Source organism: Cyclopterus lumpus, chromosome 23 (assembly GCF_009769545.1).
Source record: "Cyclopterus lumpus isolate fCycLum1 chromosome 23, fCycLum1.pri, whole genome shotgun sequence".
Lineage (NCBI taxonomy): Eukaryota > Metazoa > Chordata > Actinopteri > Perciformes > Cyclopteridae > Cyclopterus > Cyclopterus lumpus.
Genome location: NC_046988.1, coordinates 5,387,532 through 5,399,565, shown reverse-complemented (window position 1 = coordinate 5,399,565; position 12,034 = coordinate 5,387,532). Strand labels below are relative to the sequence as shown.

Genomic DNA, 12,034 nt, shown 5'->3' with positions numbered 1-12,034 from the left:
ACAGATCTAATGAAAACAACTATTAACAGAAAGAAGGTGTGGAGCTGAACTGTTACAAAAGCAAAGGGTTATTTTTTTATGCAAATTACACAAAAACATTGCTTCTCAATAGTCAAGCCATGCAGGTAAGTTGGATTTGCCCAGGTTTTTAAAATACTGTTAATATGTATCATATCTGGGTCTGAGAACACAATGAAGGTAAAGGAAATGTACTTAAAACTGCAATGAAGAAAACAGCAACAGTTTTACGAATCAACTTCATTGTTTCTCTAAATAATCCAATAAATTATTTTCAACAATTTACATCGAAGAAAAGTCCCTATGAAAACTATTGACAGCACACTGTTGCTGTTGATTTGATGTTATAAATCCAACTCTCTGTATGGCTATTACCCATAGAGGTAAGTGCTTTTTGTAGTTTAGGTGACCTTGTCCTCTAAAATGTAAGTGTAAATTTGCTCATTCTAAATCTCATTACTGATAGCTGACTTCTGCTGCAACTGTAATGTCAATGTTCTCGGGCGTGTTGAATTTTAAATATGTAAAGGTAATCCTTGATTGTCTCATACTCTATCGAACAAATCGAATCAAGTGATGTGATGTGCAACACTCAGCCATCAGGACACCGAGAGAATGCCATTGTTAGGGGCTATCAATAGGACAGGAAGACTTTGATCAGGCCAAGGAAACACCCAGCCTTACAAAAGCTGAAATTCTCCAGGAGAGGAAAAGCATTTCAGTCTTTGAAAACAGCAAAGCAACAGAAGCAGCAGGCTTGTAAAATAAGCTTTGGGCAGCTTCACGCTGCTGCTGTTTGTTGTGCGTACAAAAGGATGGATACTTGGAAGGCGTATGATGTTCACAGAGAATGATGTGCGTGTGTGTGTTTGCATTTGCATTTGCTGAACCCCTGAACCTTCCGGTGCTGACCACTCACATCACTGGACCTTACCCAGTAGGGGCAGTCACGTTTTGGGGTTTGTGTTGTGCCTGTGTGTGCCTGTGTGTGTGTGTGCAGGAGGGCGAGAGGGGTTGGAGAGCTTTTTATTGACATGATCAACAAGTACACACAAGTGGTTGGGTTACTGATTAGAGGTGATGTTGTAGTTTGGTTTAGATAAGACTCTTGCTTTAAGCACAAAGTCCTGCCAGGTACATTGAGTCTTCAGCTGCTTTACCACATCCATCCCATCCCTCATAGGACCGCTGCTGCCTCTCAGGTAAATACTTTTTCTGTTTTTTCCCTTCTTCTAATTCTGCACCACGGCTTTCTGTAAGATGCACTGCGAGACATAGTGTACTGTTTACTGGTGTTTAAGTGTGAACTACTGGTACATTGTCTGTAATGTGATCAGAAAGATGAACATAGTGAATTTGTCAACATTTGGTAAAATACTACTTCTAAAAGTGTATACCAGTATGTTTGACAGGTTTGAGGGCAATCCATTTTCTGATAAGATGATATAAACTCTTTCAGAAGTCATTGATGTGACTAAAGTAATTATATTTAAATTTGTGATATTTTTGAAGGAAATCAATTTGATCAAATCAGATGAAATAACTTATTTTGCCCCAAACTCCTGAACTTGGTGTCTCTCTGCAGGTGTCGGTGCAGTGTTTTTCTGCTTCCTCGCATCTGTTGAGCACACAGCAGCATCATGAGCGTAGAGTCCAAAAAACCACATGGGGTGTTCTGCGCCAACCTCAAGGTCAGTAATGTGTTCCCTTTCCCAATTGCACAAAGTGTCGTGGGATATAGCTCACTGCTTTATGTATGGCCATAATCAGCATGGTTGTTCACACAAATGGATCTGTGACGGTGCTAAAGTTGTAAAATATCATTGTAAAACGGCTAGTCCTTCCACCTTATCTCTACGTGTTTATCTTGGCATGTCATTTGGGTGTCACAATTCTGTTTCTGACAACTGCTAACCCTAAAGAGGCAGTAAAAAGCAAAGCATTAACGAAATTATTCTCTCGACTAGATACAATCTAAGACTTTGACACCAAATGAGACTTTGACTCCATAAAAAGTGTGTTTTCTCTCGCCAATGAGTGTAAAGGGGTGTTGGATTGGCAGATAGATCAGGCTCATAGTCAGCAACCTGCTTTTTAAGCAGAGAAACATGGTTGCAGTGACCTGTATTCATTGCATGTGCAAGCTGTTTGTTATTGATTCACTTTGTCAATGTGGCGGCACAGTTAATTACATGCTTCCTGACAACAGACTGATCGTATAAGAAAATTGGACATTATCTGAACGGTAGCATTTAATATCGATTGTTAATATTGATTTATGGCACAGTGAACTGGAAGACATGCGTTTACTTGTGAAGCTTTATCGGTTCTACACACACATTCGCATAATAGTCTACGACCTACAGCACGATGCCAATGCCTCATCCTTCAAGATCTTTGTGCCAAGGATAGAGCTGCACACCAGCACAAAGGACTCGAATTGGTTTCTAAAGATTTAAGATCTCACTAAACATTGAAATCTCCAGTACACAAAAAACGTTGTATCAATGTAATTTGACAAGGTACGACAACTTGAATACTTTCTTTGGCTGTACGCAAACGTTGTTGCATTAGAGTAGATTAACATTAATCTAAGCAGAGTTAATGTAAATCCCATCAGAAATAAACTGTTGTGAAGGTCTTTAAACGTGTGTTAGTTGTTGTGTGCGAGCCAAATCCATCATGTGTTGATACAGCCATTCACCCTTCCCCTTAACATCTGTGCCAAGGTACAATCTCATCCTTTTATCCTTTGAGATGCAATAGGCCTCATTCAAAAACCTTCCATTGCGTTGGAGAGCTGCAAAAAAAAAAGTTGATGAATCGTCTCACTGGCAAGTCTTTGAGGAGAGATTGTGACCAAAGTTGTCACTTTACAACACTCAGTTTCACTCCGACAAACCACTAAACCTCATCTAATCAAATCAAACGTCCACCAACTGTTCTTGTTTTAAAGAAGAGCGGTTTCACCCAACATGCTTTTTTTGTGTGCTTTGTGTTTCCAGCTCTTCCTGGCCTCTTTGGCATCTGTATACTTTTCCAAAGCCTTTGGTGGAGCCTACATGAAGAGCTCCATCACCCAGATCGAGAGACGCTTCGACATCCCCAGCTCCCTCATTGGGGTTATAGATGGCAGCTTCGAAATGGGTATGTGCAGCTTTCTTTAAAACAAAAATATTTGGGATATATTCTTTTGTTTAAAAGAAAATCTGATGTTCCATGTTAATTAGTGGGCTTGAGAGGCTAAATGTGTCCCCTTGTTTCCAGTCTTCATGCTAAGCTATGCTGGCCGCCTGCTGACTATAGCTTCTCAATTAGCATATATGAGAGCACTCTTGATCTAATCACGTAAAGACTAAATGCACATTTTCAGAAGTGTGAATTATTCATTCAGTTGTTGTAATTCTTCTCCTCCCCAGGTAACCTGTTGGTGATAGCCTTTGTGAGCTACTTTGGCGCTAAGCTCCATCGTCCCAGGCTGATTGCTATCGGCTGTGTGATCATGGCTGCTGGATGTTACCTCATAGCCCTGCCTCACTTCTTCCAGGGACTGTGAGTACACGGTTTCCTTAATCTTCTTATTATTCAAATGTTGTTAGTGATACACATCATTAATTAGAATCACATTATATGGTTATTGAAGGCAGAGATGCTGTGGAATCTTAGCATTTAATTTAACCACAAAGGGAAGAGTCAAATAACTATTATTCAGGATTCAATATGCACAGAGGAATATAATATCAGAAAATAACAGCTAATTGTATTTATTCTAATGTGCACATGGTGGGATTAGCCGGTTTGGGGTGTCAGACAACGAGGCTCATACCCAACCTTTGTATTTGGCTCATCACCTCCAACATTAGTGCACACGGCAGACTATCAAGTGCTTTATGAGAGTCAGACTACCAGGACAAGGTGTGTGTGTGTGTGTGTGTGTGTGTGTGTGTGTGTGTGTGTGTGTGTGTGTGTGTGTGTGTGTGTGTGTGTGTGTGTGTGTGTGTGTGTGTGTGTGTGTGTGTGTGTGTGTGTGTGTGTGTGTGTGTGTGTGTGTGTGTGTGTGTGTGTGTGTGTGTGTGTGTGTGTGTGTGTGTGTGTGTGTGTGTGTGTGTGTGTGTGTGTGTGTGTGTGTGTGTGTGTGTGTGTGTGTGTGTGTGTGTGTGTGTGTGTGTGTGTGTGTGTGTGTGTGTGTGTGTGTGTGTGTGTGTGTGTGTGTGTGTGTGTGTGTGTGTGTGTGTGTGTGTGTGTGTGTGTGTGTGTGTGTGTGTGTGTGTGTGTGTGTGTGTGTGTGTGTGTGTGTGTGTGTGTGTGTGTGAGAATTAGTTCATACGGTTATAGTGTTGGCCTCTCTACAAAACACAGTGAGAATATTAAGAAATAATAATGACCCGGCTTACTTGATTCTGTGCTTCATTGGGGGCTAATTTCTTGACAGACTTGCAGTTGATTAAAGTCTATAAATCAGCACAGGAACTTCAAAGGGTTTGGGGCCCCTGGGAGACGGGATTTATTAATATAGCCATGAATGTGCATCTGACTGGCCATTTTTGTTGTAAGGGAGATATTAAGACTTAAAGACATGTACAGAGTGTTTTCATGCTGCATAAACGCAAATGATTTCACGCATATTGGGCATTATATTTATATCTATATGCCTTGTAATTTTCAGATGATCTTTTTGAAACAGACAGCGGTGTAACTATTCTCAATTTCTTTCCCACAGGTACAAGTATGAGACCAGTGTGTCTCACGTTACAAACGTCAACAGCACTGAGAGCATCCTGTCCTGTCTGTCCAACCACAGCCTGGCAGATGAGACGCCTGATTTAGAGGCCATAACAGGTAACAACAGCACACGCAGATGAGATATCAAGTCATTTCATAGACGCACACAACAGAGTTGTCAATATCATGTTCATTTAATTTCTCCCTCAGCTTGTGAAAAGGCAGCCGGCTCGTCTCTGTGGATCTATGTCTTCTTAGGAAACATGCTGCGTGGAATTGGAGAGACTCCCATCATGCCTCTGGGCGTGTCCTACCTCGATGACTTCTCCAGAGAAGAGAACACTCCTTTCTATTTGGGTTAGTTACTCTTTACCTCCGCACCTCATCATGACATTTCCCACTGCACTACAGCTGTGTCATTTTACACTATCAGCTACTTTATTGCCCATCTCCTTGCATCACGTTGACAGAATGGTACTCTCTCTTCACAGATTGTAAAGCCCTCTGAGGCGAATTTGTAATTTGTGATATTGGGCTATACAAAATAAACTGAATTGAATTGAATTACTCTAGTAGCCCACTTAGTCAGTGCCCCGCTATTGCTGCTTTGTTGCTTTTCTGTTTGCCTGTCCCATATATGTTGGATATTACTTGCTTGCTATGACAGTACTACAGCACATCACATGTCTTTCTCTGTTTCTCCATTCCCTAGCTTGCATCCATACAGTGGGAATCTTAGGACCTATGTTTGGTTTCATGCTCGGGTCCTACCTGGCCAAGGTCTACGTGGACATCGGGTCTGTGGATTTAGGTATTGGAACTCTCAATATCAAGGGGAGAGAAATATGATGTGTTCAATATGCTGTTAATGTGACACAAATTGGTAGTCCTCACCCATTAAGTCAGTTTCCCTTGATTGATAAGAAAAATATTGGCTTTGTGCAGACCTTATTACACATAACGTCTTATTCAAAATCTAGCATTAAAGTGCCCTTCAGCAAAACAATAATCCCTTCCTCATAGTGTTTCATAAAGTTATTACAAAACAGCTAAGAGTTATCAATGAAACGCCTCTAAACACTCTGACGTCTATGCTCGTCTTCTGCTCCCAGACAGTGTCACCATCAACTATAAGGACTCCCGCTGGGTGGGGGCCTGGTGGCTGGGCTTCATAGTGACTGGCACTGTGATCCTGCTGTCCAGTATCCCATTCTGGTTCCTGCCCAAGTCTTTGCCCAAGCAGGGGCAAGAGGAGAGCCATAGTACAGGCACAGAGCTCGCCACAACGGCAGAGCAGGAGAATTTCCTCACGGACGAAAACCAGGACCATGAGGAGAAGCCTGTTTCATTCCAGAAACTGGCTAAAGGTAACAGCCAGAGTTCATGAGGTTGATAGACAAAACTGCAATTTAAGCGCAGGTCATCTCATATTACTTGACAGAAACGTGTTTTTTTTAATGACTTATTCCCACGTTCTTATTTCTTGTTCCCCGGCTTTATCTATGAGCAGCAGAGCAATGCATGCCCTAAACTGCTTCTACGATTTAAAACACTAAGAGATGTCTCAATGCGAAAATAGTTTTTAGAGGGGATGTTTAATCATTTACCAGGTAAAGCCCAGACAATCCAGAGCCCAGATACGTGACCCTTAACACTGGGAATGTGTGGAAAACCCTGGCGCAATCTGAGTTGAATGACACTTTAGTGCAGAGAAACATGTGGAAACAGTTATCTAAGCTCAGGGCCAGTCATGCCAGAGTTCATTACAACATGACATCATAACAGACTTTTGTACATAATTATTTGAAAAGGATATTACAAATGAATATAATAAAAGAGTTGGAAAAGAAATAGACAATAAAGAGGTAAGCTCAAAGAACAAAAACAAGCTACGTAACTTTAATGGGTGTAAAATGACAACATGCATGTGTGTCAGAAATGATGCCTTACTAAATAGTTGTGTATTTCCATTTGCATTGTGAATGTGAATAGACATAAGTAAAACATTACCACTTCAAATATAAATGTATGCCACTCTCAAAATGGCTGCTATTTTGCATGCAAAAACTTAAGGACATTTGATACATTGGAACAATTCACTCCGGCAACAACAAGGACGCCATCGTGTTTCTCAGTGAAACTACTTTAGTTTATTCCAACAATTTCTCTTTGTTCGCCACCAGATTTCATTCCGTCCCTGAGGAGGCTCTTCAAGAACAGCATCTTCACGATGATGATCCTCACGTACCTGGTTTCCGTCAACGGCTTCATTGGCATGATCACCTTCAAGCCAAAGTACATGGAGCAAGTCTTCGGCCAATCGGCCTCCAAGGCCATTTTCCTCATAGGTACAGAGTAATAACTGAGCCCCATTCAGTCTTTACTTCACTTTGTGGGCCGAGGCAACTCCAACAATGATGTTATTGGAGGGAAGTGTGATTGCGAGAGATAAAGTTGACTTGAAACATAAGCACTAAGTAGCCCCCCGAGCTATGATTAGCTTTTTATGGCCAGCTGATGGTGTTACTTTTGCATTGTTCTGTACGCAGAAAGATATTGTAGCAGCTAATTTGATTTTTTTAAATGTTATTGGGTCAGCCGTAACACCTGAAGAGCGTTGCGAGTGAGAGTGCAAGGATTAACAAATTAATGGATATATCCGCTCAAAGCTAAAAGTAATGTGAAAATGGTTAAACGGGATAGCTGTAGATGTAATGAATACATAGTAACAATATTTGGAAATATTGACTAAAGGTGCAGTTAAGTTTTAAATTGTTTAAACTATGGATAAATAGCTCAAACACTGAATTAAACATAGTGCGTAAATGGTTAAATTAGTTAAAACTATTGGATAAATGTTTCAAACAGTTCAAATCAAAATAAAAAAATGGTTAAAAAAGATAGCTAGGAGTCATTAATACATTGTTAAACAATTTTTAAATATTTGATAATTATTGGACGAATGGTTAATGGATCAATGGCTAAAACCTACAGCTCTTGCCAGTCGTATATGAATGCCATCTTGAAGAAACTGACGTTGACATAGACCGTTCAATTGTAATTCTAACAGTATCCACTTTCATGTAATTAATTGTGTTAAATAACAAATAGTTACAATCATTTCAAATGAACACATTTGGAACATGACAGGTGTTGTTGGTTGGACGGAAAGCTAGAATAACTGTTCAATATTAGGAGTCATCATTCCTTTGCTGTCTATTTGTTGTCTTCAACATGTTTATTTGTTTTTGAGACACTGGTTTTATCACTTTATGGCAAAAGAACTGTGATCAGTAGGACGTCTTCACTTTGTACTTTCCCCAGCGTATTAATCATCCATCCATTCATTGATCAATTCATTCATCCATCCAGGCATCCTCAACCTGCCAGCGGTAGCTTTGGGAATCATCACCGGAGGCCTCATTCTGAAGCGTTTCAAGCTGGGTGTCATCGGAGCAGCCAGGGTGTCGATCACCGCCTCCGTCGGGTCCTTGTGTCTGCTTTTCATTCAGATCTTCATCTACTGTGACAAGGCCGAGGTGGCAGGTCTGACTGTGTCCTATCAAGGGTGAGTGGTATACAAACCCGTTTCCCATCACTTTTTAAATTGTTATTATGCTTTGTATATTTCCTCCAAAGTGTTTCATGAAAAACAGAAGAAACACACACATGTTAAATAGGCTTGGAGAAGAATAACCTCCAAGGAAACTCATTTATGCCTCCCTGGACTAAAACCCCCGACTCACGAATCTCTGTTTCTGTCTGTGTGCACCAGGGATTCTCAGGTGTCCTACAACCAACAGACCTTGCTGTCCCAGTGCAACATGGGCTGCTCCTGCTCAGTGAAGCATTGGGACCCAGTGTGCGCCTACAACGGAGTAACGTATGCCTCGCCCTGCCTGGCTGGCTGCCAGACCTTCACCGGCATCGGCAGAGACATGGTAACACCGACGCTTATATGTTCTCTTGGAAATAGATATGACTGCTAGATTAAAGATGGCAAACAACAGCTCCACTTGCTGCCATTTCAATCAACTTCTTGCTGACACTTGATGAAGATTAAACAGGAATTCAGGAGAGGTTTCTTTTTTTTTTTATCATTCCTCTGGTTCATTGCCAATTGTCAAAGATGAGCAGTTTTGAAGTTCTATATATTGTGCAGCAGCGACCCACATACATCCCACAGTCAAAGGTAGTTATACACATCTCTGTCTTCTGGTTCTTTAGATGTTTCATAACTGTACCTGCGCGAGAGAGACGATGACTCCAGCCATAAACATGTCCGTAGAGCTGGGCCAGTGCCCCAGGAGGAGCAACTGTGATCACATATTCAAAATCTACATGGCTTTGTCCGCCTTGGGGTCTTTCATTTCTGCCTGTGGGGGCACGCCAGGATACATCGTACTGCTCAGGTCAGCTAAAAGAGCTCAGCTCACATCCTTTATGGCTGGGTATAACAATGCCTTGTTTTATTGATTTTTATACCTCCACTGCCTCTATAACACTGTTGCGGGTAATATTGCATTTCGAGGTCTGATGTGATAATGTTTGGGCTTATCTTCCAGGTCCATACAGAAAGACCTAAAGTCACTGGCGTTGGGTATGCAGACACTAATAGTGAGAACTTTGGGTAAGAAAATACTGTGTAGATTTGGTCAAATCATCATATTAAAGGTATTTTCCAGATTCAAGGACCATGCTTGTATTGTTTTTGTAGCTCTCGATATGTGTAAGCAAATGTGACTCTGTGTTTTCAGGTGGAATACCTCCTCCAATATATTTCGGAGCACTGATTGACCGAACCTGTCTGAAGTGGGGCACCAAGCAATGTGGAGGCCGGGGAGCATGCCGACTCTATGATGCTGATAAGTTCAGGTACAGTTAAACCAGACTGGTATTTTATTGATGGAAGACTCTATCCGTAACATGATGAAGATGTTTGTTAAAATATCTCTAAAAGTTTGAATCTAGTTTAAATTACATCTAGTACGCACCGGCTGTACCACTGCACTTAATAGTCATTTAAAGTCATACTTTAAAAGGTGCAGTGTGTAACATGTCATCACGTGCGCCAAACAAAAAGGAGTCAGTATTTCACCTCTACCACTGGGTCCATTAAAGATGTTTTCTTTGTATTTCAAAGATTTTTCGCCACGTTTACACTATTGTCACTCGGTAGAGTACTTCCAAATGAAAACACTTACATTTTTTTTTTAACTTAACCTCACCTGTTCCAACGTGTTTTACTTTGCAGAATGACATTCTTGGGGTTGATTACGGGACTCTACTTCCTATCCAACATACTCTGGGGAGGCCTCTATTTCAAAATTGTCAAGAGACAGAAGAAGTTAGCGCTGACCAATCAGGCCAAAGAAAACGGAGTGGAGGGTGACTCGGTGGGCAACGGGCACGCTCACATCAACATTGTCACAGAGAAAGAAGACGCAGGCAATGAGAGCACTATTTAAGGTGTCCGAGGACGGCAAACACCATCGTACAATGCAGGCGAACCACACAGATTTTACATTGCCGAAGTACTGCTGCATCCATAGTGGACCAAATGTGCTAATGGTACAGTGTCAGCACTCTTTGGCCTTCAAGTAGTACACCTTTCTTTTTTCTTACACAGATATCGCGCCGATAAACATCAGCTGCAGTTTGTTCACTTCATAGGTCAAAGACTCTTTGATTAGTTTTAATAAGAACAACAATCACATCGATCCACATCTGCACGAAGACGGGACATTTTAGAGGTCACTGTCTTTGTTGGACTGTATTGTAATGCGGACGGTGGGGAAGACGAAGGTTTAAATTCGGGGTGTGTTAGAGTTTAGTAAACAAGTGAGCAACGGGTAGAGCTTCAACTGACCCAGTAAATGAACCAACTTTATTACAAGAAAAGTGACTCAGATCAGGATTTAAGTACATACTGTCATTTTGTTGGACTATAGCTGCTATAATTAGGACTGTTACAGATTTGACTTCCTCAATAGGGGACCATTTTGGTTGCAAGAAAATCACCAACACCAAATGATGAGATAGCTGGTACCCACTGTATGTCTGGGACTGCTGCCGGCTGGTTCAATGACCGAAAGCAGCACGAGCAGAAAGATATAAGGATTTGTCTATGATAATAAAGTGGCCAAACCAATAATACTTATTGGTCGCCAGTGTCTTCGAGCACTATATACATGCAAATCGGTTGGACGTGGAAACCCAAGCACAATGCCATTTGTATCAGGTGCAAATCAATTTCTTTGCTAGTTTGCAGCTCTGAACACACCTGCTGGCAAATGTGCTTGCAACCAGCAAAGACTATGGAATAAACAACTGGGATATAATGTGTTAATTAATAAGCTTGAGAGGCGGTGATGAGCAGACTTCGGTCTTTGTTCCCAGTCTTTGTGGTCGGCTACCTTTCTGCTGGTAGTAGCTTTAAATGTAAAGAGCTGACATGTGAATGGTATCAATTGTTTCATCTAGCTATATATGTATTTTCTAAAGTGTGGAATTGTGGCTTATCATAGTAGAGAAACTAGCAGTAGGGGGGCAGTGACAGTTGACATCCTTGGATATCTCCCATCTCTGAGTTTACACACACTTCTTGTTACATCACATCATTATGCACACCTCAAGGTCATAAACGTTCATATAATCATCTGACTCACTCATGTTTGTTGTCTGAGAAAGTGGACTAAAAGTAGGTGGAACTTTGTTTTACTCTGTTATACAATGTAGTTGTCAATGGAAATCATCAGCCGTATGTAGATATGTTTTTATATTCCATATATCTCTTTGTTTTTGCTCTCTTCTTCTTTTTTTTACAGTTTGTTGATTTTACTTGAATCTGTAAGCATTAACAACAAATGTTCTCAATATATTTTAACCCTAAGTCTTAATAAATGTTTTTTTAAGCAAACCAACTACGGCTGAAAAAGGCATTTGGTCATATACTCAACAAAAGTTTCTCCAGTTACATTTTTTTTTTTTTGCCCCTCAATTTACACCTGAGTATTTTTCTGCATTGTTGCATTCATTGTTTTGGTTTTCTGGCCCGCAGCTTGACTTTATTGCTTCAGTCTCAGAGCGTAGTTTTGGCCTCAGTCTGCAGCTGTTTTCAGTGTCAAGGCCTCAAAAACACACGGCACCCAAACATAAACCAACATTTAGCCATGCTGTGCGTGGCGTGGGAAAAGAAGAAAACCCATGCCTTAATATGTCATTCCCAGAAGAAACAAAGGGAGAAAATAAAATAGCTATAGATAAGTGCATGAGAAAGGTAAAAGGTACCAAA

General features: G+C 40.9%; 1 protein-coding gene across 1 annotated transcript; it reads left to right on the top strand.

Moving 5' to 3' along the window:
• Window positions 1–959: 959 nt before the first annotated feature.
• On the top strand, window positions 960–11,696 carry LOC117726118 (solute carrier organic anion transporter family member 1C1-like). The gene is made up of 15 exons (XM_034526200.1): window positions 960–1,220; window positions 1,604–1,709; window positions 3,024–3,165; window positions 3,438–3,570; window positions 4,739–4,857; window positions 4,951–5,097; window positions 5,453–5,551; window positions 5,853–6,107; window positions 6,924–7,088; window positions 8,113–8,308; window positions 8,516–8,681; window positions 8,968–9,152; window positions 9,306–9,370; window positions 9,498–9,615; window positions 9,995–11,696. Exons 2-15 carry the CDS (start codon window positions 1,659–1,661, stop codon window positions 10,206–10,208), a joined length of 2,055 nt encoding a protein of 684 aa, XP_034382091.1. The 5' UTR covers window positions 960–1,220; window positions 1,604–1,658; the 3' UTR covers window positions 10,209–11,696.
• Window positions 11,697–12,034: the final 338 nt, after the last annotated feature.

What these genes read in the sequence shown, in the direction of transcription:
- LOC117726118 (XM_034526200.1), top strand. Translation starts at nt 1,659, where the DNA reads ATGAGCGTAGAGTCCAAAAAACCACATGGGGTGTTCTGCGCCAACCTC. An exon ending in TGTTCTGCGCCAACCTCAAG is followed by an intron (nt 1,710 to 3,023) that starts GTCAGTAATGTG and finishes TTGTGTTTCCAG; the next exon opens with CTCTTCCTGGCCTCTTTGGC. An exon ending in CATCGGGTCTGTGGATTTAG is followed by an intron (nt 5,552 to 5,852) that starts GTATTGGAACTC and finishes TTCTGCTCCCAG; the next exon opens with ACAGTGTCACCATCAACTAT.